General features: G+C 35.5%; 1 protein-coding gene across 2 annotated transcripts in view; it reads right to left on the reverse strand.

Moving 5' to 3' along the window:
* Positions 1 to 18,452, reverse strand: part of oxnad1 (oxidoreductase NAD-binding domain containing 1) — a 42,845-nt gene that overhangs the window by 18,080 nt on the left and 6,313 nt on the right. For both annotated transcript variants that reach the window (XM_028818204.2, XM_028818203.2), the window contains 4 exons: positions 16,061 to 16,215; positions 15,611 to 15,674; positions 15,129 to 15,235; positions 8,472 to 8,613 (listed from right to left, as the gene is read on the reverse strand). In XM_028818204.2, coding sequence (XP_028674037.1) covers positions 8,472 to 8,613; positions 15,129 to 15,235; positions 15,611 to 15,674; positions 16,061 to 16,179 — 432 coding nt within the window. In that variant the 5' untranslated portion in view covers positions 16,180 to 16,215. The remainder of the gene's footprint in view (positions 1 to 8,471; positions 8,614 to 15,128; positions 15,236 to 15,610; positions 15,675 to 16,060; positions 16,216 to 18,452) is intronic.

Raw genomic sequence — 18,452 nt, forward strand, 5'->3', positions numbered from 1 at the left:
GAAAAAAAAATCTTTAGAAAATGAAAAAGGCTGAGTTTGCAATACAGCAGATTAAAGCGCCACAAGCCTTTTATCAATTTTTTTTTTAATGCATGATAAGTCACTCTTGCTTAGGATATGGTAATAAAACAGCCAAGCACAATGTTTCTGAGTGCATGAATTCACGTACAGCATAGTACTATAAGTTGGAATGACCGGTCTGTGCTACCACTCTGACTATATTAAAACATTACCAAATTTACTAAATTTCAACCTGAATAAACTTAGGTGAATTGGCATTGCTAAAGTGGTTTAAGTGTGTGTGCATGTGAGTGTGGGTGCTGTCTTGTGATGGACTGGAGCCTTATCCCAGTATTGTTCCTGCCTCATATTGCTCCCTAAGATTATAGGGATAGGTTTCAGTTGCCTCATGACCCTGCCCTGGATAAGCTGGTTAGGAAAATGGATGGATGATTATTATTATTCTGTCTATAGCGGAGAAAAGTATCTGAATAAATTAATGGCTAGAAGATACTGATTATAGCTTTAAGAATAATTATTTTATTGGGTAGCACAGTGGAGGAGACTGTCTTCACATGTTTTCCCCAGGTGGTCCAGTTTCTCACATAGTCCAAACACATGAAGGTTAGGTGGATTGGCATTGCCAAGGTGGCCTGTGTGTTTATGTTAGCTATGCAATGGACAGGAGCCCTGCCAGGGACTATTCCTACCATGAACCTGATGCTTGATGGTAAAAGCTCCAGCTACCCTGTGACCCTTCCATGGACAAATGGATTAGGAAGATGGTAAGTGGATGCCTCTAACATCTGGTTAGTACTTGTCACTTGATTGCATGCTACACGTATTCTCAATATTCTCTCTTCCTGAAGCAAACATGTGTATTATTAATATAGAGGTAGCAGGCAATATTTTTGTAAAATAAAGAAATGAGCTTCAATACAGTGATAGAATGTTAGTGTGCACTTTTCAGTTATCATTGTCTATTTGTCTACAGACCAGACAGAGCAATTCACATCTGAGCATTAACATTAAATATCAATAACTGCACATGGAGATGACTATCTGATGAGAATACACAGCCCTGGGGCTGAAAGGGTGCCGCAGAAGAAGAACAGAGTAGTTAGCAAGTGAAGGACACAGTTGGTATCTTTTTAAAATGGCAGAGTCTCACAACGAGATGCTTTATGTTTTTTTACATTTTTGAAACAACATGGATATACTGTTTTGCAATATGTGTGTAACTGAGACACAGATCAATACCTGGTAACATTTTTGGCTTGAAAAATTGATGTATTTGGCAAGTTTTAAGGCTTTTCTTTATAATTAGGCTCAAGTACCCATTTCATAAAGTTCCATTATAAAATGTAAAAGTGAGCTAGGCATGTTTTAAAATTTTTTAAATATGCTTCACTTTTGAAAACAGTTTCATGTGGGAAGTTAATTTATAACACAGTGGTGAAGAAATAACATTGACCTGAAAAACAATAAATTCTTTATTAAAACAAATTTCAAAGGTGGACATTTTAGCCACTAAGTCTCATTCATCTACCAAACCTACCAAATTCAGTAAGGATTTGAAGAGCCAAAGACTTTACTAATAGAATCAGTAGCAAGGTAGGAACCACACCTGGACAAATTAACAGTCCATTGTAGGACACACTCAACCACATTGGACCAATACATATTCATTAATTAGCTAACATGCATTTTTTTAGTATATGAAAAGAACATCATACTACCTGGACAAAAACTAATGCACTGTAGACACTGGAAGAATATGCAGTGCCACAGACAGTGCCTGGACCTCAATCAAACTGTTGACTTTGGAGCTGTGAGGCAACAACAGAAACCACTGCACTATCATGCAGCCTTGTTTTTATCTATTTTCAATTAAAGGCCAAGTCCTCTCACTCCTACATTACTTATGAGTACAACTATTTTCTTCTGTAACTCATAATTACATTAAGCAGGTATGAGAATAACTAATTAAACATTTAATATCAAGTGAATACAATTATTTGAGTATAACAATTTAATGAAACAATCTGTATGACTTTTCAGTTAACATTATTCTTCCTTTGAGATTCACTTCTATGTAAATAAAAATCAGTGATTGGCTCCAGACATTTGCAGAAATTTCCTCAAAGCACCAAACTGTGGCCATCACTTTTTTTTTTTTTAATCTCACACCACTCACTGGAAAGCTTACAAGGCATTCACACTTGCAGCAGAAGGTGCATGAGATTCCTGTTCTAAGCTAGTTTAGCAGGAGTGTGCTGTAGCTGAGGGAAGAAAGCCTGTTCAGTGCCTCACGCACAAAAGTTTGAATGGGAAGAGCATTGGTATTTTTTTCAGCACTGTACCACTACGGTGTTTGCAGTCTCCAAGTGCCCATGGTTTCTTGCTCTTTACATCACTCTTTTGGTACATCAGTATCCATCAGATAAACATTCACTGTGGCTGCTCAAGTTGGAATTCTTTGCAACTTTGGCAGGTTGTCTCTTTAAAGGATCCACATGAAGCTGGTCAATTGAGTGATATAATGTCAACTCATAGTGGGCTCAGATTTTTTGGAACCAAGTCGATACTAAAATCCCTAAACCAGGCAAATTCAACTTGTCACCGACGTTATATTAATTTTCATTTACCATCTATTTTCTTAACCCACTTATCCTGGGCAGTGTTGCAGGGCAGCTAGAGCCTATCCTTGTGGTGTTATATTTTTCATGACCTATGCAGTGAGATTTGGGTGCCAGACAAGGAAAGTGGCAGTGTGGTGATGCTTATTTGGTCTTGTGGAAGTCCTGAAGGTGACCCCACACCTTCGATTGAATGTTAGTGTATCATAGGGCTCATGGATTCCAGAGGACGTCCCCCTCCCCGCCTTTGAGATCATATACTAATATACATGAGCTCCGACCTCCAAGGAGGAGCCCCCTTCCCTGTTGTGCAACAGTAATAACAAATTGGGAAGAAGAACAAGACGTTGACTAAACAGAGCACTGCCGGAAATTTGCTTCCGCTTCAAACAGTGCTTGCAGGGAAATAGGAATGTAATTTCCTTTGAATACAATATAATAAATTTGAAATAAACTGATTACAGTAATCCCTCGCTGCTTCGCGGTTTATTTTTCACGGATTCATGACTTCGCGGGTTTTTAAATACAAGTGATTGCCCACCTATCGCGGAAGTTATGTTCCAGACCCATCAGCAACAGGAGAAAATCCGCGATATAGAAAGACCATATAAATAAACATTTTTATAGTTTAAGCCTTAAAATACCCACATGCTTTAACACTAGAATTACCAGAGCCTACGAAAAAACTCGTATATCCGGCCCACCTTAAATCGCTTCTTAAATCCATTCACACCTCTCCGCCAGCATCCTTTGTCCTCTAAATGTGCTGATAAAAGACAAGCTGCCAGCAGCCGGCTATTCCATCCCCCCACCGACTTAGAACGTGAGCGAAGTTTTCCCAGCTCACGCCTTGATTGATTATGTGGGAGTGAAGTGGAGTTTTACAGTGGAAATAAGACATAATTATTCTAAAGTAATCTGTGTAAACACATTGTAAAAACAGAAACTTTTTCATATTTTAGTAATAAATGTTACAAAATGTAGTAGGCATAAACTATAGAATATATAAAGCCCGAGTTCCAAAGATCACATAAACACTTTCACAAAAGCTTCAAAAATAATTAAATAGCTTCTGTGGCGTAGTGCGTTAAGATATGCCTCTTAGCGCAGAGCAGCTTTTCCTTGCCTCACAGACCTGAGTTCGAATCCCCGCTGGGGATGAAGTGTTGCTTTTTTTTTCTTTTCTTTTAAACCTCAAACGGACATAAAATTTATACATTGGTATGCACTGTCATTTACTGAGATCGTTATATTTTCATGTGGGATGCTCCTTTTCAAATATTTTTTTAACAATTGAGACTGCAATTAACAGGAACAACTGTCCTTATAACTTATTTTTAAGATCCATAACACACAGACAGACAGAGCACTGTGTAATAGAGAGACAGACAGGCAGAGAAGTCACTAGATATATAAATAAACAGGGAAGCCACGTGTACTGAAAGAAAAAAAGAACATGTGCGTTGTCCCTGACTCTCTAAGTAAGATCGGGGGAGGGGTGATGTTAGAGCGCCTGCGCTTATTCAGTGCAGCAAGGACAACACACATGTTCTTTTTTTTCTTTCAGTACATGTGCCTTCCCTGTTTATTTATATATCTCTGCCTGTCTGTCTCTCTATTACGCAGGCTCTGTCTGTCTGTGTGTTATGGATCTTAAAAATAACAGTTATAAGGACAGTTGTTCCTGTTAATTGCAGTCTCAATTGTTAAAAAAATATTTTAAAAGGAGAATCCCACATGAAAATATAACGATCTCATTAACTGACAGTGCATACCAATTTATAAATTTTATGTCCGTTTGAAGTTAAAAAGAAAAAAAAAAAAAAAAAACATTTTATCCCTAGCGGAGAATCGAACTCAGGTCTGAATGGCAGCAGAGTTGTTGTGCTCTGAGAGTCAAATCTTAACGCGCTGCGCCACGGAGGCTGTTGTATTGTCCTTGAAGCTTTTGTGAAAGTGTTTATTTGATCTTTGGAACTCGGGCTTTACACATTCTATAGTTTATGTTTACTACATTTTGTAACATTTATTACTAAAATATGACAAAGTTTCTGTTTTAACAATGTGTTTACACAGATTACTTTAGAATAATGATCTGTTATTTCCAGTGTAAAACTCCACTTCACTCCCACATAATCAATCAAGGCGTGAGCTGGGAAAACTTCGCTCACGTTCTAAGTCGGTGGGGGGATGGAATAGCCGGCTGCTGGCAGCTTGTCTTTTATCAGCACATTTAGAGGACAAAGGATGCTGGCGGAGAGGTGTGAACGGATTTAAGAAGCGATTTAAGGTGGGCCGGATATACGAGTTTTTTCGTAGGCTCTGGTAATTCTAGTGTTAAACACATGTAAACTTATAAAACACAATTTGTTAACACATATGGTATGTGGATGTCGGGCTAAGGATATGAGTAACATCTCACTATTATAAAACATTTTAACTTCACGCAAGACAAGACAGTGAGACAGGAAAATAGGTGCTGTACAGGCTTTTAAATTATTGACACGCAGAGCGACAAGCAGCACAAAGCCAGCACAAAGTCCACTTCTCCTTAGCGTTCATTCAGCTCCCCACCCCCTTGACAATGCGAAGTGGCAGGAGCGTACTGCGCCTCCGGGGAGGGGGGTTTGAGCAAACGTGCGTTCAGCCCTCACACCCCCCCACTCCTCCTCCTTCTAAACGTGCAGAGCGACAAGCAGGCATTTTGGCAGAAGCAGCACAAAGTCCATTTCTGCTCAGCGTGAGTTCAGCTGCCCCCCTTCACAAAGCGAGTGCAGACACATCGACGTCTGATCGCTGCATGCAGTGTTGGTCTGCGGTGTTTAAGAATGTAGAAAGTGTTTAAGAGCATAGGAAGTGTTTATAAGAGTGTGGGAAAGGTTAACAAGAGAGTGAGAAAGGTTTATAAGAGTGTGGGAAGGGTTTGTAAAGCCTTAAAATATGTATAAATAATAAAATAAATATAGGTCGCTACTTCGTGGATATTCACCTATCGCGGGAGGCTCTGGAACGTAACCCCCGCGATAGGTGAGGGATGACTGTACACTATATATTAAAGCAGTGACTTACATTTTTTTTATTTTAAAAGCCAGTGTTATTGTCCTCCTGCATATTGTTTGCATGTATAAAAAAGAAATGTCATAACATGCACTATAGCCAAGCCACGATGAAACACAACAAAGTATGATCTTTTTCTTTCTTATGCCAAGTCGTTTTATTTAGTTCAGAAGATGGTAGAAACAGCTGCGGATGTGATGTTTACTAAGTGATCAAAGGTAATTGGTAATCTCTAGTTTCCTGTAGGTAGGCATGTATTCAGATCCAGTCTTGAGAAATTTTATGGGTTTTTCATCTTTTGCTGACCTACCCTGATTTTCCACATCTTCCTGATAAGGATGATGGTATTACTAAAAGGTTTCTGGAGGTTGTAGCTTTCTACTCTGATAGGTCTCTTGATCACTGGCTGATCCTGCTGATCAGTTGTTTATTTAATTAAGATTCTCTTATTGTAATCTTTTGTCTTCAAAGTTGTACAGTGGTGTGAAAAACTATTTGCCCCCTTCCTGATTTCTTATTCTTTTGCATGTTTGTCACACAAAATGTTTCTGATCATCAAACACATTTAACCATTAGTCAAATATAACACAAGTAAACACAAAATGCAGTTTTTAAATGATGGTTTTTATTATTTAGGGAGAAAAAAAATCCAAACCTACATGGCCCTGTGTGAAAAAGTAATTGCCCCCTTGTTAAAAAATAACTTAACTGTGGTGTATCACACCTGAGTTCAATTTCCGTAGCCACCCCCAGGCCTGATTACTGCCACACCTGTTTCAATCAAGAAATCACTTAAATAGGAGCTGCCTGACACAGAGAAGTAGACCAAAAGCACCTCAAAAGCTAGACATCATGCCAAGATCCAAAGAAATTCAGGAACAAATGAGAACAGCAGTAATTGAGATCTATCAGTCTGGTAAAGGTTATAAAGCCATTTCTAAAGCTTTGGAACTCCAGCGAACCACAGTGAGAGCCATTATCCACAAATGGCAAAAACATGGAACAGTGGTGAACCTTCCCAGGAGTGGCCGGCCGACCAAAATTACCCCAAGAGCGCAGAGACGACTCATCCGAGAGGTCACAAAAGACCCCAGGACAACATCTAAAGAACTGCAGGCCTCACTTGCCTCAATTAAGGTCAGTGTTCACGACTCCACCATAAGAAAGAGACTGGGCAAAAACGACCTGCATGGCAGATTTCCAAGACGCAAACCACTGTTAAGCAAAAAGAACATTAGGGCTCGTCTCAATTTTGCTAAGAAACATCTCAATGATTGCCAAGACTTTTGGGAAAATACCTTGTGGACCGATGAGACAAAAGTTGAACTTTTTGGAAGGCAAATGTCCCGTTACATCTGGCGTAAAAGGAACACAGCATTTCAGAAAAAGAACATCATACCAACAGTAAAATATGGTGGTGGTAGTGTGATGGTCTGGGGTTGTTTTGCTGCTTCAGGACCTGGAAGGCTTGCTGTGATAGATGGAACCATGAATTCTACTGTCTACCAAAAAATCCTGAAGGAGAATGTCCGGCCATCTGTTCGTCAACTCAAACTGAAGCGATCTTGGGTGCTGCAACAAGACAATGACCCAAAACACACCAGCAAATCCACCTCTGAATGGCTGAAGAAAAACAAAATGAAGACTTTGGAGTGGCCTAGTCAAAGTCCTGACCTGAATCCAATTGAGATGCTATGGCATGACCTTAAAAAGGCGGTTCATGCTAGAAAACCCTCAAATAAAGCTGAATTACAACAATTTTGCAAAGATGAGTGGGCCAAAATTCCTCCAGAGCGCTGTAAAAGACTCATTGCAAGTTATCGCAAACGCTTGATTGCAGTTATTGCTGCTAAGGGTGGCCCAACCAGTTATTAGGTTCAGGGGGCAATTACTTTTTCACACAGGGCCATGTAGGTTTGGATTTTTTTTTCTCCCTAAATAATAAAAACCACCATTTACAAACTGCATTTTGTGTTTACTTGTGTTATATTTGACTAATGGTTAAATGTGTTTGATGATCAGAAACATTTTGTGTGACAAACATGCAAAAGAATAAGAAATCAGGAAGGGGGCAAAAAGTTTTTCACACCACTGTATATTCATAGATTTGTATTAGTTTTCTAGCATTTATGAATGAATCATTGAATTTACTCTCTTAGATTTTAGACGAGTCATGTATTTATGTGTAAAATGTGCTTATATTTTGATGATAGACATTGCTGTGAATGACACTTTAGTTTTCTGAACATTATAATTTTTCATTCTAACCTGCTTTACAATGGAAGTCAAACTGCTTTTGTTTAAAACATCTTATAAATGGAATGAGTGCTATAATATTTTTCCATAATGCAAAAATTGCTAACCCCAAATGCTCATCTTCTGCATGGTCTCTAACTAGGGGAGTCATCTTATTGTTCAAAAAGTCATGTACAGAGTTCTAATGAAGCAGATAGCTTGTTACCTTCCATGAAATTATTCAATTTGATAAGAGGGTAGAGTTGTAGGAAGGAAACCAAGTTAACATATATGTGAATTATATATGTGAGTTAGAAAACTTTTTTTTTACTTGTCTCATAGAACACACTTTTTTATTTAAGAAATTACTTCACAGTTGACTCTTTATTATATGGCATCTATGACATTCTAATATATCAAAGCCCACTTCAGAATTTTAGTTTTTATGGGGATTATACATTACATTAGCAAATAATGAGTATGTTTAAAAAACAGTGCTGTAAAACCAGTCTTCATTCACTCGTTCTCAAATTATATTACCTCGGTATGAATCCATCGGGCTGGTGGATGTTCACTATATTTCACAGCCAACTCTATAACTCCATCTCTCCTCAGAAGTCCAGGGTTGGAGCAAATTGAAAAGCCACCAACATTTGAAACTCCAGGAATAAAGAAATCCACCCTAGACCACAAAATTATATAGTATAAGATAAATAAACCACACAGTATAAATTGATACATCAAATCAATTCCAAGCTCAGCTGGTACACTCCAAGTTTGCAGTGCTTACTGTTCATCTGCATCATGAATAAGAACACCCAGTAAATAATATCAGCATTACATATACCCTTTTCTATTTTAGAGTTCAGTAGCTATATGAAACTGAAGAAATACACAAAAATACTTTAGAAGGGAGAAAAGGTGCTCACCCTTTTATGACTGGAATGTCAGACCAAACATTTTGTGAAATAAACCTCTAATATCCCAAAAAACAATAAAATTGCAAAATTCATTTCCCTATTACTGTATCTTAAGTCTTGCTTTGAGCTGTCAAGAGTTTTTTTTTATTAATATTCCTTTTATGTTCAAGTATAGGCTGATGGGACCTCTATAGTTATAATTATAACTTTGACTTAAGGTAATTATTTCAGATGTTTCAGGTAGACAGAAGTTTCGAGTTTAAGAAAAAGAGAAGTTTTGAGTTATTGAAGAATGGCAATGTGATGCATGTTGATTAGCATATGGAAGTAAGAATTTGACTCTACTCTGCACATGCAACAATACTGATGCTATTAACCACTAAACCCATGAAAGCTTTGTATTTATATTGCTCACCAGTTATGCTGTGGAATCATTTATACTTAATTTTGTTGTACTTTCTGAGGCTCATCACAGACACAAAAAACATAAACAGTTTTAGACTGAGTCTTCAAATGGAAGCACTATTAATGTTCAACTAGACTATATAAAGGTGATCTGATTGCATTATGGGGAAATAAGTTTTTACCTAACATGCATTTTGGTTTACCCCCACTCCACTTTATTTTTGGCTTATCCTCCATGACTCAGTTATATCTGGGCAAGCATCCCATTCCATAAAAGGATGATGGTGGATTCCACGGCTATTACACACTGGATGCCTATGAAAGTACAGTATATGACCTTGAATTAAGGCTACCTGTACTCTAATACTGGTTAGCTATATGCTGCTTTCAATTGGTAACTTTAAGCTGCAATTCTAAACAACACTGTATTATTTAAAGCTCTATTCAGAAAAGGCAGCTTTGTTCAGGTATAAAACTTTTCTAAGCCATGACTTTCAGAAATAAATATTTAATGTGTATACACTTTAAATACTTAAATCATAGTTTAATATTCTTCTCTAAAATAACAAAATCGAAAGTGAAGAAAAAGAGAATGTTAGCCTGACTGCAACACAAAAAAACAGATGAATTGTCATGTGTTGCGAATATCAAAGCAGCATATCAAACATGAAAAAGCAGCATTTATTATATTTTAAACATTCAACAAGAGTATAAATTTTTGGTTAAATTGGAAGGTTAACGTGGAGACTTGTGGGACAAGCAGGGAGTTAAAGTATGGGGATGTGTTCTCTGTAATAATATATCTAAAAATGTTCATAATTTTCTGATCTACAAAGGAACAGATTAAAACTACACTGATGGAAATTTCTGTCAGTCGTGAATTAAAGTGACTGTGATTATCTTCAAATGTCAATTATACTATCTTTGATACTGTTTTATAAAAGTTGCACAAGTAGTGCTGGATGCCAGTCTGTGAAAATGTGTGCCAGAACTCAGTTGTGCAATTTACAGATTACAGTAAGAATTGTATATTTGGTGCTGCATTGTGTTGATATCATTCAACTGATGTGAAAAACACAACAAATAACAAATCTGAAATGGTCAATGATCAAAAGAAGCTCATGCAACCAGCTACTGTACAGCATTCAGCCAATCACTGCTATGTTTACCTAATAAAATAATACAGTTTTCACTGATAGGTTCCATGGTAAATGGTAACTCTCCAGAATTTCCTAAAAAGCTTAACAATTGGCTGAAAAATTAGTACTTGCGCAAAAATACATAATTTACTATCCCAAGGAAAAAAATAAAATAAAATTGGCTAATTTTATGCCCACAAAAATACATACATGCCAATGACATAAACGTGCAGAAATGTGTGATTGTAAAATTTCTGGATTTCTAGGCTTAAATGTTTCAAATTTCTTCTTCAAGCGTGATTTATATTATATAGTATATCCTTAGGGCAGTATGGAGGCTGTGGAATACATTATTGCCTCTCAACTTAAAAGTTCTGGCTTGGTCAGAAGTGATGTTGGACAAGGTTTCCAAAATCCAGGGGAGAGTGGGGCGAACACTCAACAAGCAGGAGATAAACAATGAGGCCAGGTTAAGGAGAGAGAGAATTTAGAGAGGGAATGGAATTTCTTAGGAGTTGTACTATGCTCGGCAGTTGGTAGAACACATTCAATGCTGGACCGGATAGTGGGGTTTGTTGTGGGGGTGGTGGAGATTTTAAAGGCACAAAGGCAGCTTTAATGAATTATAGAAAAATGTATATTTATATATCATGGTTTCTAGAATTTTAGAAGAAAAATTCCCTGCTCAAAACAATAAAAAATATTACCCGAGGACACCATTAGGAACTAATTTGAAATGCACTTAAAATGGAAAACAGAAACCATTTGTTTAAAGAAAGAAAGTAGTATTAGCCTAGAACCCAGTTGTGTTGAAATAAGTTCTCTTTTGGCTTTTAAGCAACAGCTTTGTGATACTTGGATCATTCAGCTAATAGCAAACAAACAAACTAGTTAGACTAAACAGTTTCTGCTTAGCCACAATATTGGTCTAAACGGTAACTGCCAAAATATTATATCGTACAGCATTCTCATAACTTCTGCCAGTTTCATAAAGCAACAAGAAATGTCTTATCCCATGGATTTACATTTCTGGCTTCTTTTTAGTTTTTCACACACATCAGCGTACACATGCATTGGTCCCCTTATAAAACATACTTTAATAACATGGCCAGATATAATCTAAACAATGCTTAAATTACTATATTTTTTCTCCTTAACTTTATAGCTCTTATAATTTTGTCTGCAACCCTACTATATTGTGCATGCATAAATACTTCAGCCTCACCTGTACCATAAACATTTTATCCTTTCTTTGATAGCCTCATATAATCAAAATAATAGTTTATTATAAAACCAAAGCCAAGTAATACAAAAAATCAAGTAAGTCTTGTATCAGTTAAAAATACATTTTTTCCAGACTACAAAGTTGGAATTCACACTGCAAGATCACATTTGAAGAGCTATAGTGGAAACGCATGCCCAACTGAGATATGCTTATCATACTACATGAACTGTACTGAACTATACATACAGTACTTATTTTCTCTTCAGTTGTGTCATTTTGTTAGTGCAAGTAATCTAAATATCATCTACTGGTGGTTTGCCTAGGATTAAAGCTGTTTGCCTACTTTTATACTTTCACATGTACACAAATCTAAGAAGCTACACCTTTATAGAATACTGAACACAAAGCACTTGAGCATGAAGAACATATAAAACATGACAGCAAACAATACTAAACCAATTAGGAAAGCTCAAAGAATATTTCCACAACAAACTGTTTCCTGAAATTAATTTAATAAAAAGGGCAAACGAAGGAGTAATGTATAATTATTATTTAATAAAAGAGGGGAAATGAAGGTAGAATGTGAATTTTTTTTAATTCCTTCCATAGAATATTTTATTGAGCATTTACAAAACCCATTCATTTTCTAAAACCACTTTATTCAATAAAGGAATAAAGGGAAATTAGAGGCTATCTTGACTGGTGAAAAAGCAACCAATCACACATATCCCCACAATCACTCACTGAGGGACAACTTAGACCTCATAAACTGTTTAAAAAAGCAAACTAAAAACACTTGCATACTTGAGAAATGTATGCATATGTAGACATACAAACACTATTATAAAAATACTACGCATTAATCAATAATTTTAAAATATCTACAGCTGCTTTGTTTATTAAAGCAAGCATTAATGCCTATTTTTAATAACTACAGCTCCCTCTTATGGTAGCAAAAGATTTATTCAATCAGGTGTAATTTCCTTTAAGTCAAAACATAAAAAATAGCAATGTTAACTGTTAAAAATGTTAAAAAATGTTTGCAGTATACCAAATTATGAAAAATGCATAAATTAAAAAAAAAGTCCATTTGATTTTTTATATTATCTTAACAATGAATGTTTAAAGACCCATAACTATAACATGACAAAGATGATCCTGGGAGAATAAACAACACAAAAATTAAATACTATTTTTTGAAGAAATGTATGCCATGCTCATGGACTCCTGTGAAAATGCAATTACTTCCAAACACTCAATAGGGTTATGCCAACTTCATAAGCAAAAAATACAATCATACACTTCCTGTGGTTATTGCTCAGTCTCTCAAAATGCAGAGGATGAGTTTAGGCCTACTTCTTCAATGGTTTATTTCAGTTTCAATTGTATGTTTTTAGGCATAACATGCTAATTTCTAGTTCTAGCATAACAACTTAATGAGGGTTAGGTCTGAACTAGAACATTCAGAAGCACTTTAATTTTTTTTTCCTTCTACCTTACTGATCTATACATGCTTACTTGTTTCAGATCAACAAATGTTCAGCTTTAGCTTACTGATAGATTACCTAATAGCTCCCTCAAAAGTGATGTGAAACAAAATAATACAAAAATTAAGATTATTTTAATGTTGGCTTATCTTCTATTACATGTAGCAAAACAAAGAAATAGTGACTATACCATCATCCAGCTTGGTCATTGTTATAATGCCATCAAAGCTTTTCACCAGAAATAACAAGGTCTATACTAGCAAAAATGTTTCAATTTTAATTCATCTATTTATTGAATATTACTCTAGAGGCTCACTGTAATTTGGACGAAACCTAGAACTTTAGAATTTATTTCACAGCCATTTCTAAATTTACAAAATTTCTTAAGAAAGACTGAATTGTGAGTATGTTTAGGTGTTCATAAAACCATTTGCCATGAATTGTACAATAATATATAGAGAGATTACAGAGATTTAATAAATTTGCAGGCATAAACTAAAACCTATTCTATTCACTTTCCTATCCAAAAACCTTGGTTTAAGATATTACATATGCCAGTAAAAGTATATAAATGCCCATGAAGCCTCTAAATACATTCCTTAAAATCCATCCACGAAATTTAGTTGTTATAAATATATCAAACTCTGCGGTGGGCTGGCGCCCTGCCCGGGGTTTATTTCCTGCCTTGCGCCCTGTGTTGGCTGGGATTGGCTCCAGCAAACCCCCATGACCCTGTAGTTTGGTTATAGCGGATTGGATGGATATCAGACTTCAAAAGGGATACTGTCTTGCCGATGTTAGCAGCTAAGCGACTTTGTCTTTCTTTGGAGGCTTTGTTTTGCTGACATGCTGGCTTCGCTTGTGTTATTAGCAGCTAAGCGAGTGTTCTGTTTCCTCGGGGGGCGGAGGTCTTACCCTGACTCCACCTCTCACTTCCGGGCCGGACAGACACACACACTCCATGCGTAGATGTTTATATACAAGATAGTATCTAATATTTATACTATTTATTTTAGGGAGCAGTATCATATTGTTGTTTTTATGGAACAAGAAACACAAGAAAATCTCCATGCCAGTGATTAAAAAGGGAGGCAGGGTTTGTACTCTCAGACTTTCAGCAATCTTACTGGGTAATGTGTGTGTGTGAGTAAACAGTGATAAACTGGCATTAACTGGGTACTGTTTCCAATTCTTAACACATGGATGTAGTTTTAACCCCAGCTGGGGTTTCTTTAATAAGGAACTTGTTTTGTTATTTCCATGATCATTTAGATCATTCTCTGGTTTCTCCCAAAATCCACCCTTATGCCATGACTGAGTACGGACACAAGTATGAGTGTACTGATTTGGCTTCCTTTGACAACACTGTATGTAATGCAAATTCAGAAAACTGGTTAAATAAATATGTCACATTCGATATGTCTCCGAAAAACATGACACGCCTGTTATCAAATCATCTTCTTAGACACAGGAATGAAATAAATAACAACAACATAGTGCATGATTATTTGTAATTGTTTCTCAGAGTACCCATAATACATATAATGTAGTAAAGCACTGCACCTTCAGTCTCCAGCTCTAAGATATTTAAAAGATAAACTTCACTGACCTCTGCTTAGCTCAACTTTCAAACAGATTAATGATGTACAATCCCTAGAGATTCTAGATTTGTGTTTAGAAAGGTATAGATAACTGTTAAAAACAACATACTGTGTCATTTCAAGTCTCAACTATGTGTTGGCTAGTTACATTATTTCTTGAGTACTTATGAATTACATAGATATAAACTTTAACACTATATAATGGATTATAAACAGTTTTTTTTAGTTTAAAAATAAGTTCTGAAGTAATTGAAGAACGATTCTTCCTTTCACATTAATAGTTTAAACACAAAAAACTAGTCTAATTAACATTTATTTAAAAATCTGGTGAATTAACCAGAATATAACTACTAACAAGTAATGATGCTTCTGTAATACTATTAAATAAATTTTAGAGAAAAATACAACAGCACAACTTACCATTGCCCTGCTTTAAAAGTAAATTCCTTATTTGCTACTGCTAGACGAATCCTCTTGACTCTGTCAGATTCATTTGTAATTCCACATATTGTTGCTTGAGAAATAACCTGTCATGTAAAAAATAACCAATGATTAAAATGCACATTCTGTTTAAAAAAGGAAAAAAAATCCCTATATGTATTTGTAAACTGCATAACAAACACTGTTAAGGTCACTGCTAAGGTAAGTGTACTATTTTTAAAGACGTAACACAAAAGAAGTATACCTTTTTTAGATTAAAAATGCTTTTTTAGATTAAAAAAAATGTAAATTTCATATATTCTAGAAATACAAACACCACTGTTTTATTATAAAAGGAGGAGGAGGAAGTTGAAAGAACATCTTAAAAAAAATGCTAAAGTAACAGTTAGACATTTGACCTTTTATATAACAAAAAATATCAATTTTACGTTGTATATTGCTCAGTTTTATGGTATCCTAACCTCATGCCTCAGATTGTGCGCAGTTCTCTCTAGATGGTCAACTTTTCTTCTTGATGACATTTTTCTATTAGAAGAAAAAGACACACACATAAATGTGACTATTTTCGAAGACTCATGTGACCTACTAGTACAGTGAAGTGAAGCATTTCAATATTCTGCCATATACATGACAATGAAAATAAAGTAAACTATCCAAAATAATAACAGAATGAACAGCAGACCTGAAAGAATTAGTAAGGAAATGTACTACTTGAACATGCCTGTAAAAAGCCTTGCATACCTTATGTGCACCAACCACCAAAAAGAAAATCTCATGTTGCCAGGGTTTAGGTCACCATAAAAGTATTGACAGTTAGGGTGCTGTGCCCAGGAATCATGAATCAGGCTTTTGTAAACAATAACAAAAACCACCATATGACTATAACAATGACCAACATTTTCCAGACCCACCTATGTAGTATGCAGTTACACAATACTCTGGGCCTCCACAGCACAGATGTATGTTGCCCTCTGAAACTTCCAGCAATTCCTCGCAGTAAATGGTTAACTGCTACCACTGGGCTCGCCATAGCAAGCAGATTAAACAGCTATTCGCTCAAAGTACACTGTAGCAAAACAAGAGAAAAAAGAAAATTAACAATGCTTGCCAAATGCCCATACATTTTCATTTGTTTGCTAAATATTACAAGCATTCAGTAAACTTTACTACTTCATGTGCATTGTAGAAACGTTAAGCATGCAAAATCTTCCAGGCAATATGAGAAAATGGCTTGCAACATTTTGCTTGAATGAGGGGCCAGAGTTGTCTCGAAAGCTTGCATACTGTAATCTTTTTAGTTAGCCACTAAAAGGTGTCATTTTGCTTGACTTCTCATTAGCTTTTTCAGTAATTTATCCCAACCATTAATCATGCAATAACATAAAAACAGAATGGTACTTAAAAAGTATATTTGTAGTTATGGTTAAAATGTGCATTTTTCAGAGATATAAATCAAGGAGTATAACCGCAAAGAAAACAGCTCCTACAAATATGAATTTTTAAAATAAAAATACTGGGTACACACTATAATGAAACATTTCTCCTACTGTGTAAGAGTACTATGTGTTGTATTAGATATTCATTTTTCTGCTTTTATTTCTATAAGAATTTTTATTCATATTTAATGTGTAATGGATTATTTGACAGTTACATTTTAGTTATCAAAACAAAATTAAAGAACAACATATTTTAATTCAGTTCTATTGAGGTGAGAAGGTCTATAAACCAGCCCAGACAGTATTGCCTGTGTTAAGGCATCATAATATTATTAGTCACCAAGTTATGAGAAATTATTAAAATTAATTCTGCTATGTTTCATTTACTATGAAGGACACAAGCAACATTAAACTGAGGAAACAAAAAGCAAATGGATTATATCAATGAGAAAAATAACGAAAGATCTCAGCACATATTTTTATGATAAGCCATTCTTTTTAAACTTTGTAGAGTCCCTTCATAATTCCAAACCATTTAAGCACTTTTAAGAAGCTTTCAAATGAATTAATGGTAATACACAAATTAAAAGCAAGCAATAATTTATGGAAAACCCAATAAAATGTTTCAACAATCCCTGAAAAATTCACATTTAAATTTGTTGGCAAACCTATCACTCGTAGTATGAACTAATATGAAAAAGTAACTGCTCTTATCAAAAAAGATCAGCAGCGTATGTTTATTCTCTGTCATCTTAAAAAGTGTAACCTGTAATCAGTGCTGGTACAGTTTCTCCATAACAGTATGTTATTACAATACATCTGCGTACTTGAAACAAACTGCAGCGTGTTATTCGGACAGCAGAAAAGATTGTAGGTCTGAAACTGGACTCCACAGAGGCCCTGTATATATCATAGGTCAGGAAACATGACAGAAACATTATTAAAGACCACACATTAAAGACCGAGGAAATGTTACCAGTCACTAAAGGCAAGACCTACTACACATATCAACAGTTTCTTTCCTAGTGGAGCCACTAGGATTAAACACAGTCTCTGATTTATCTGTCTTTTGCTGGTTTCTAAATATTCCATCCAAGCTAAATTACTGGTATGTTTTTTTTTTTATTTTCTGCTCATTTTCTGTTAATATTTTAAGGACTTACTTGATATATTACTAGGAAGGAGTACAATTTTACTTTACGTATTGTTGTACTTATTTGTGTTTAATGCACAGTTTTTTATTACTACTTTATATAATGTTGTGTTAGTGTCATGTATTGTATATTGTGTTGTTTGTATGTACCTTGATACGTGTATGGATCTAACACCAAGAGAAATTCCTAACAACTATACAGCCTTACTAATAACGTACAAACAAACAGCATCTACATTCTTATTTAGGTCTCTGGTTAATGCCAAACTTAAATGTGTAAACAAGTTTGACTAGGACCATATTGTTTATGACTAAGTCCTCAATGTATATAAAAATGAACAGTATTAGGTATGAATAAGTGTTGCATGGCCTTGTGGTGAAGGAATCATGCTTTAGGCTGATTTAGTCAAAAACACAGTTTATGAAAACTAATATAATAAAAAAGTAACTCCTGTCAAGATATGAACTTGCTTCCTGTAATCCTGACACTAGATGAAAAAGCTTTAATGGACAGGTGGGCTTTTTTATTCAAATTATGATTAGATTTTTAATATGTAAACAAGATACACTGACGAGCTACAGTATGTGATAAGTACATAATCACTCTGAAGTCATTCTCTTGGTTTGGGTTATAATAACTGAAGTGTTTTCGGTTCAGGTTAACGGTACTTCTATTTTAGTAATACAATCGTCACTGTTGTCAATGGTATAATT

Source organism: Erpetoichthys calabaricus, chromosome 13 (assembly GCF_900747795.2).
Source record: "Erpetoichthys calabaricus chromosome 13, fErpCal1.3, whole genome shotgun sequence".
NCBI classification, from domain to species: Eukaryota; Metazoa; Chordata; class Cladistia; order Polypteriformes; family Polypteridae; genus Erpetoichthys; species Erpetoichthys calabaricus.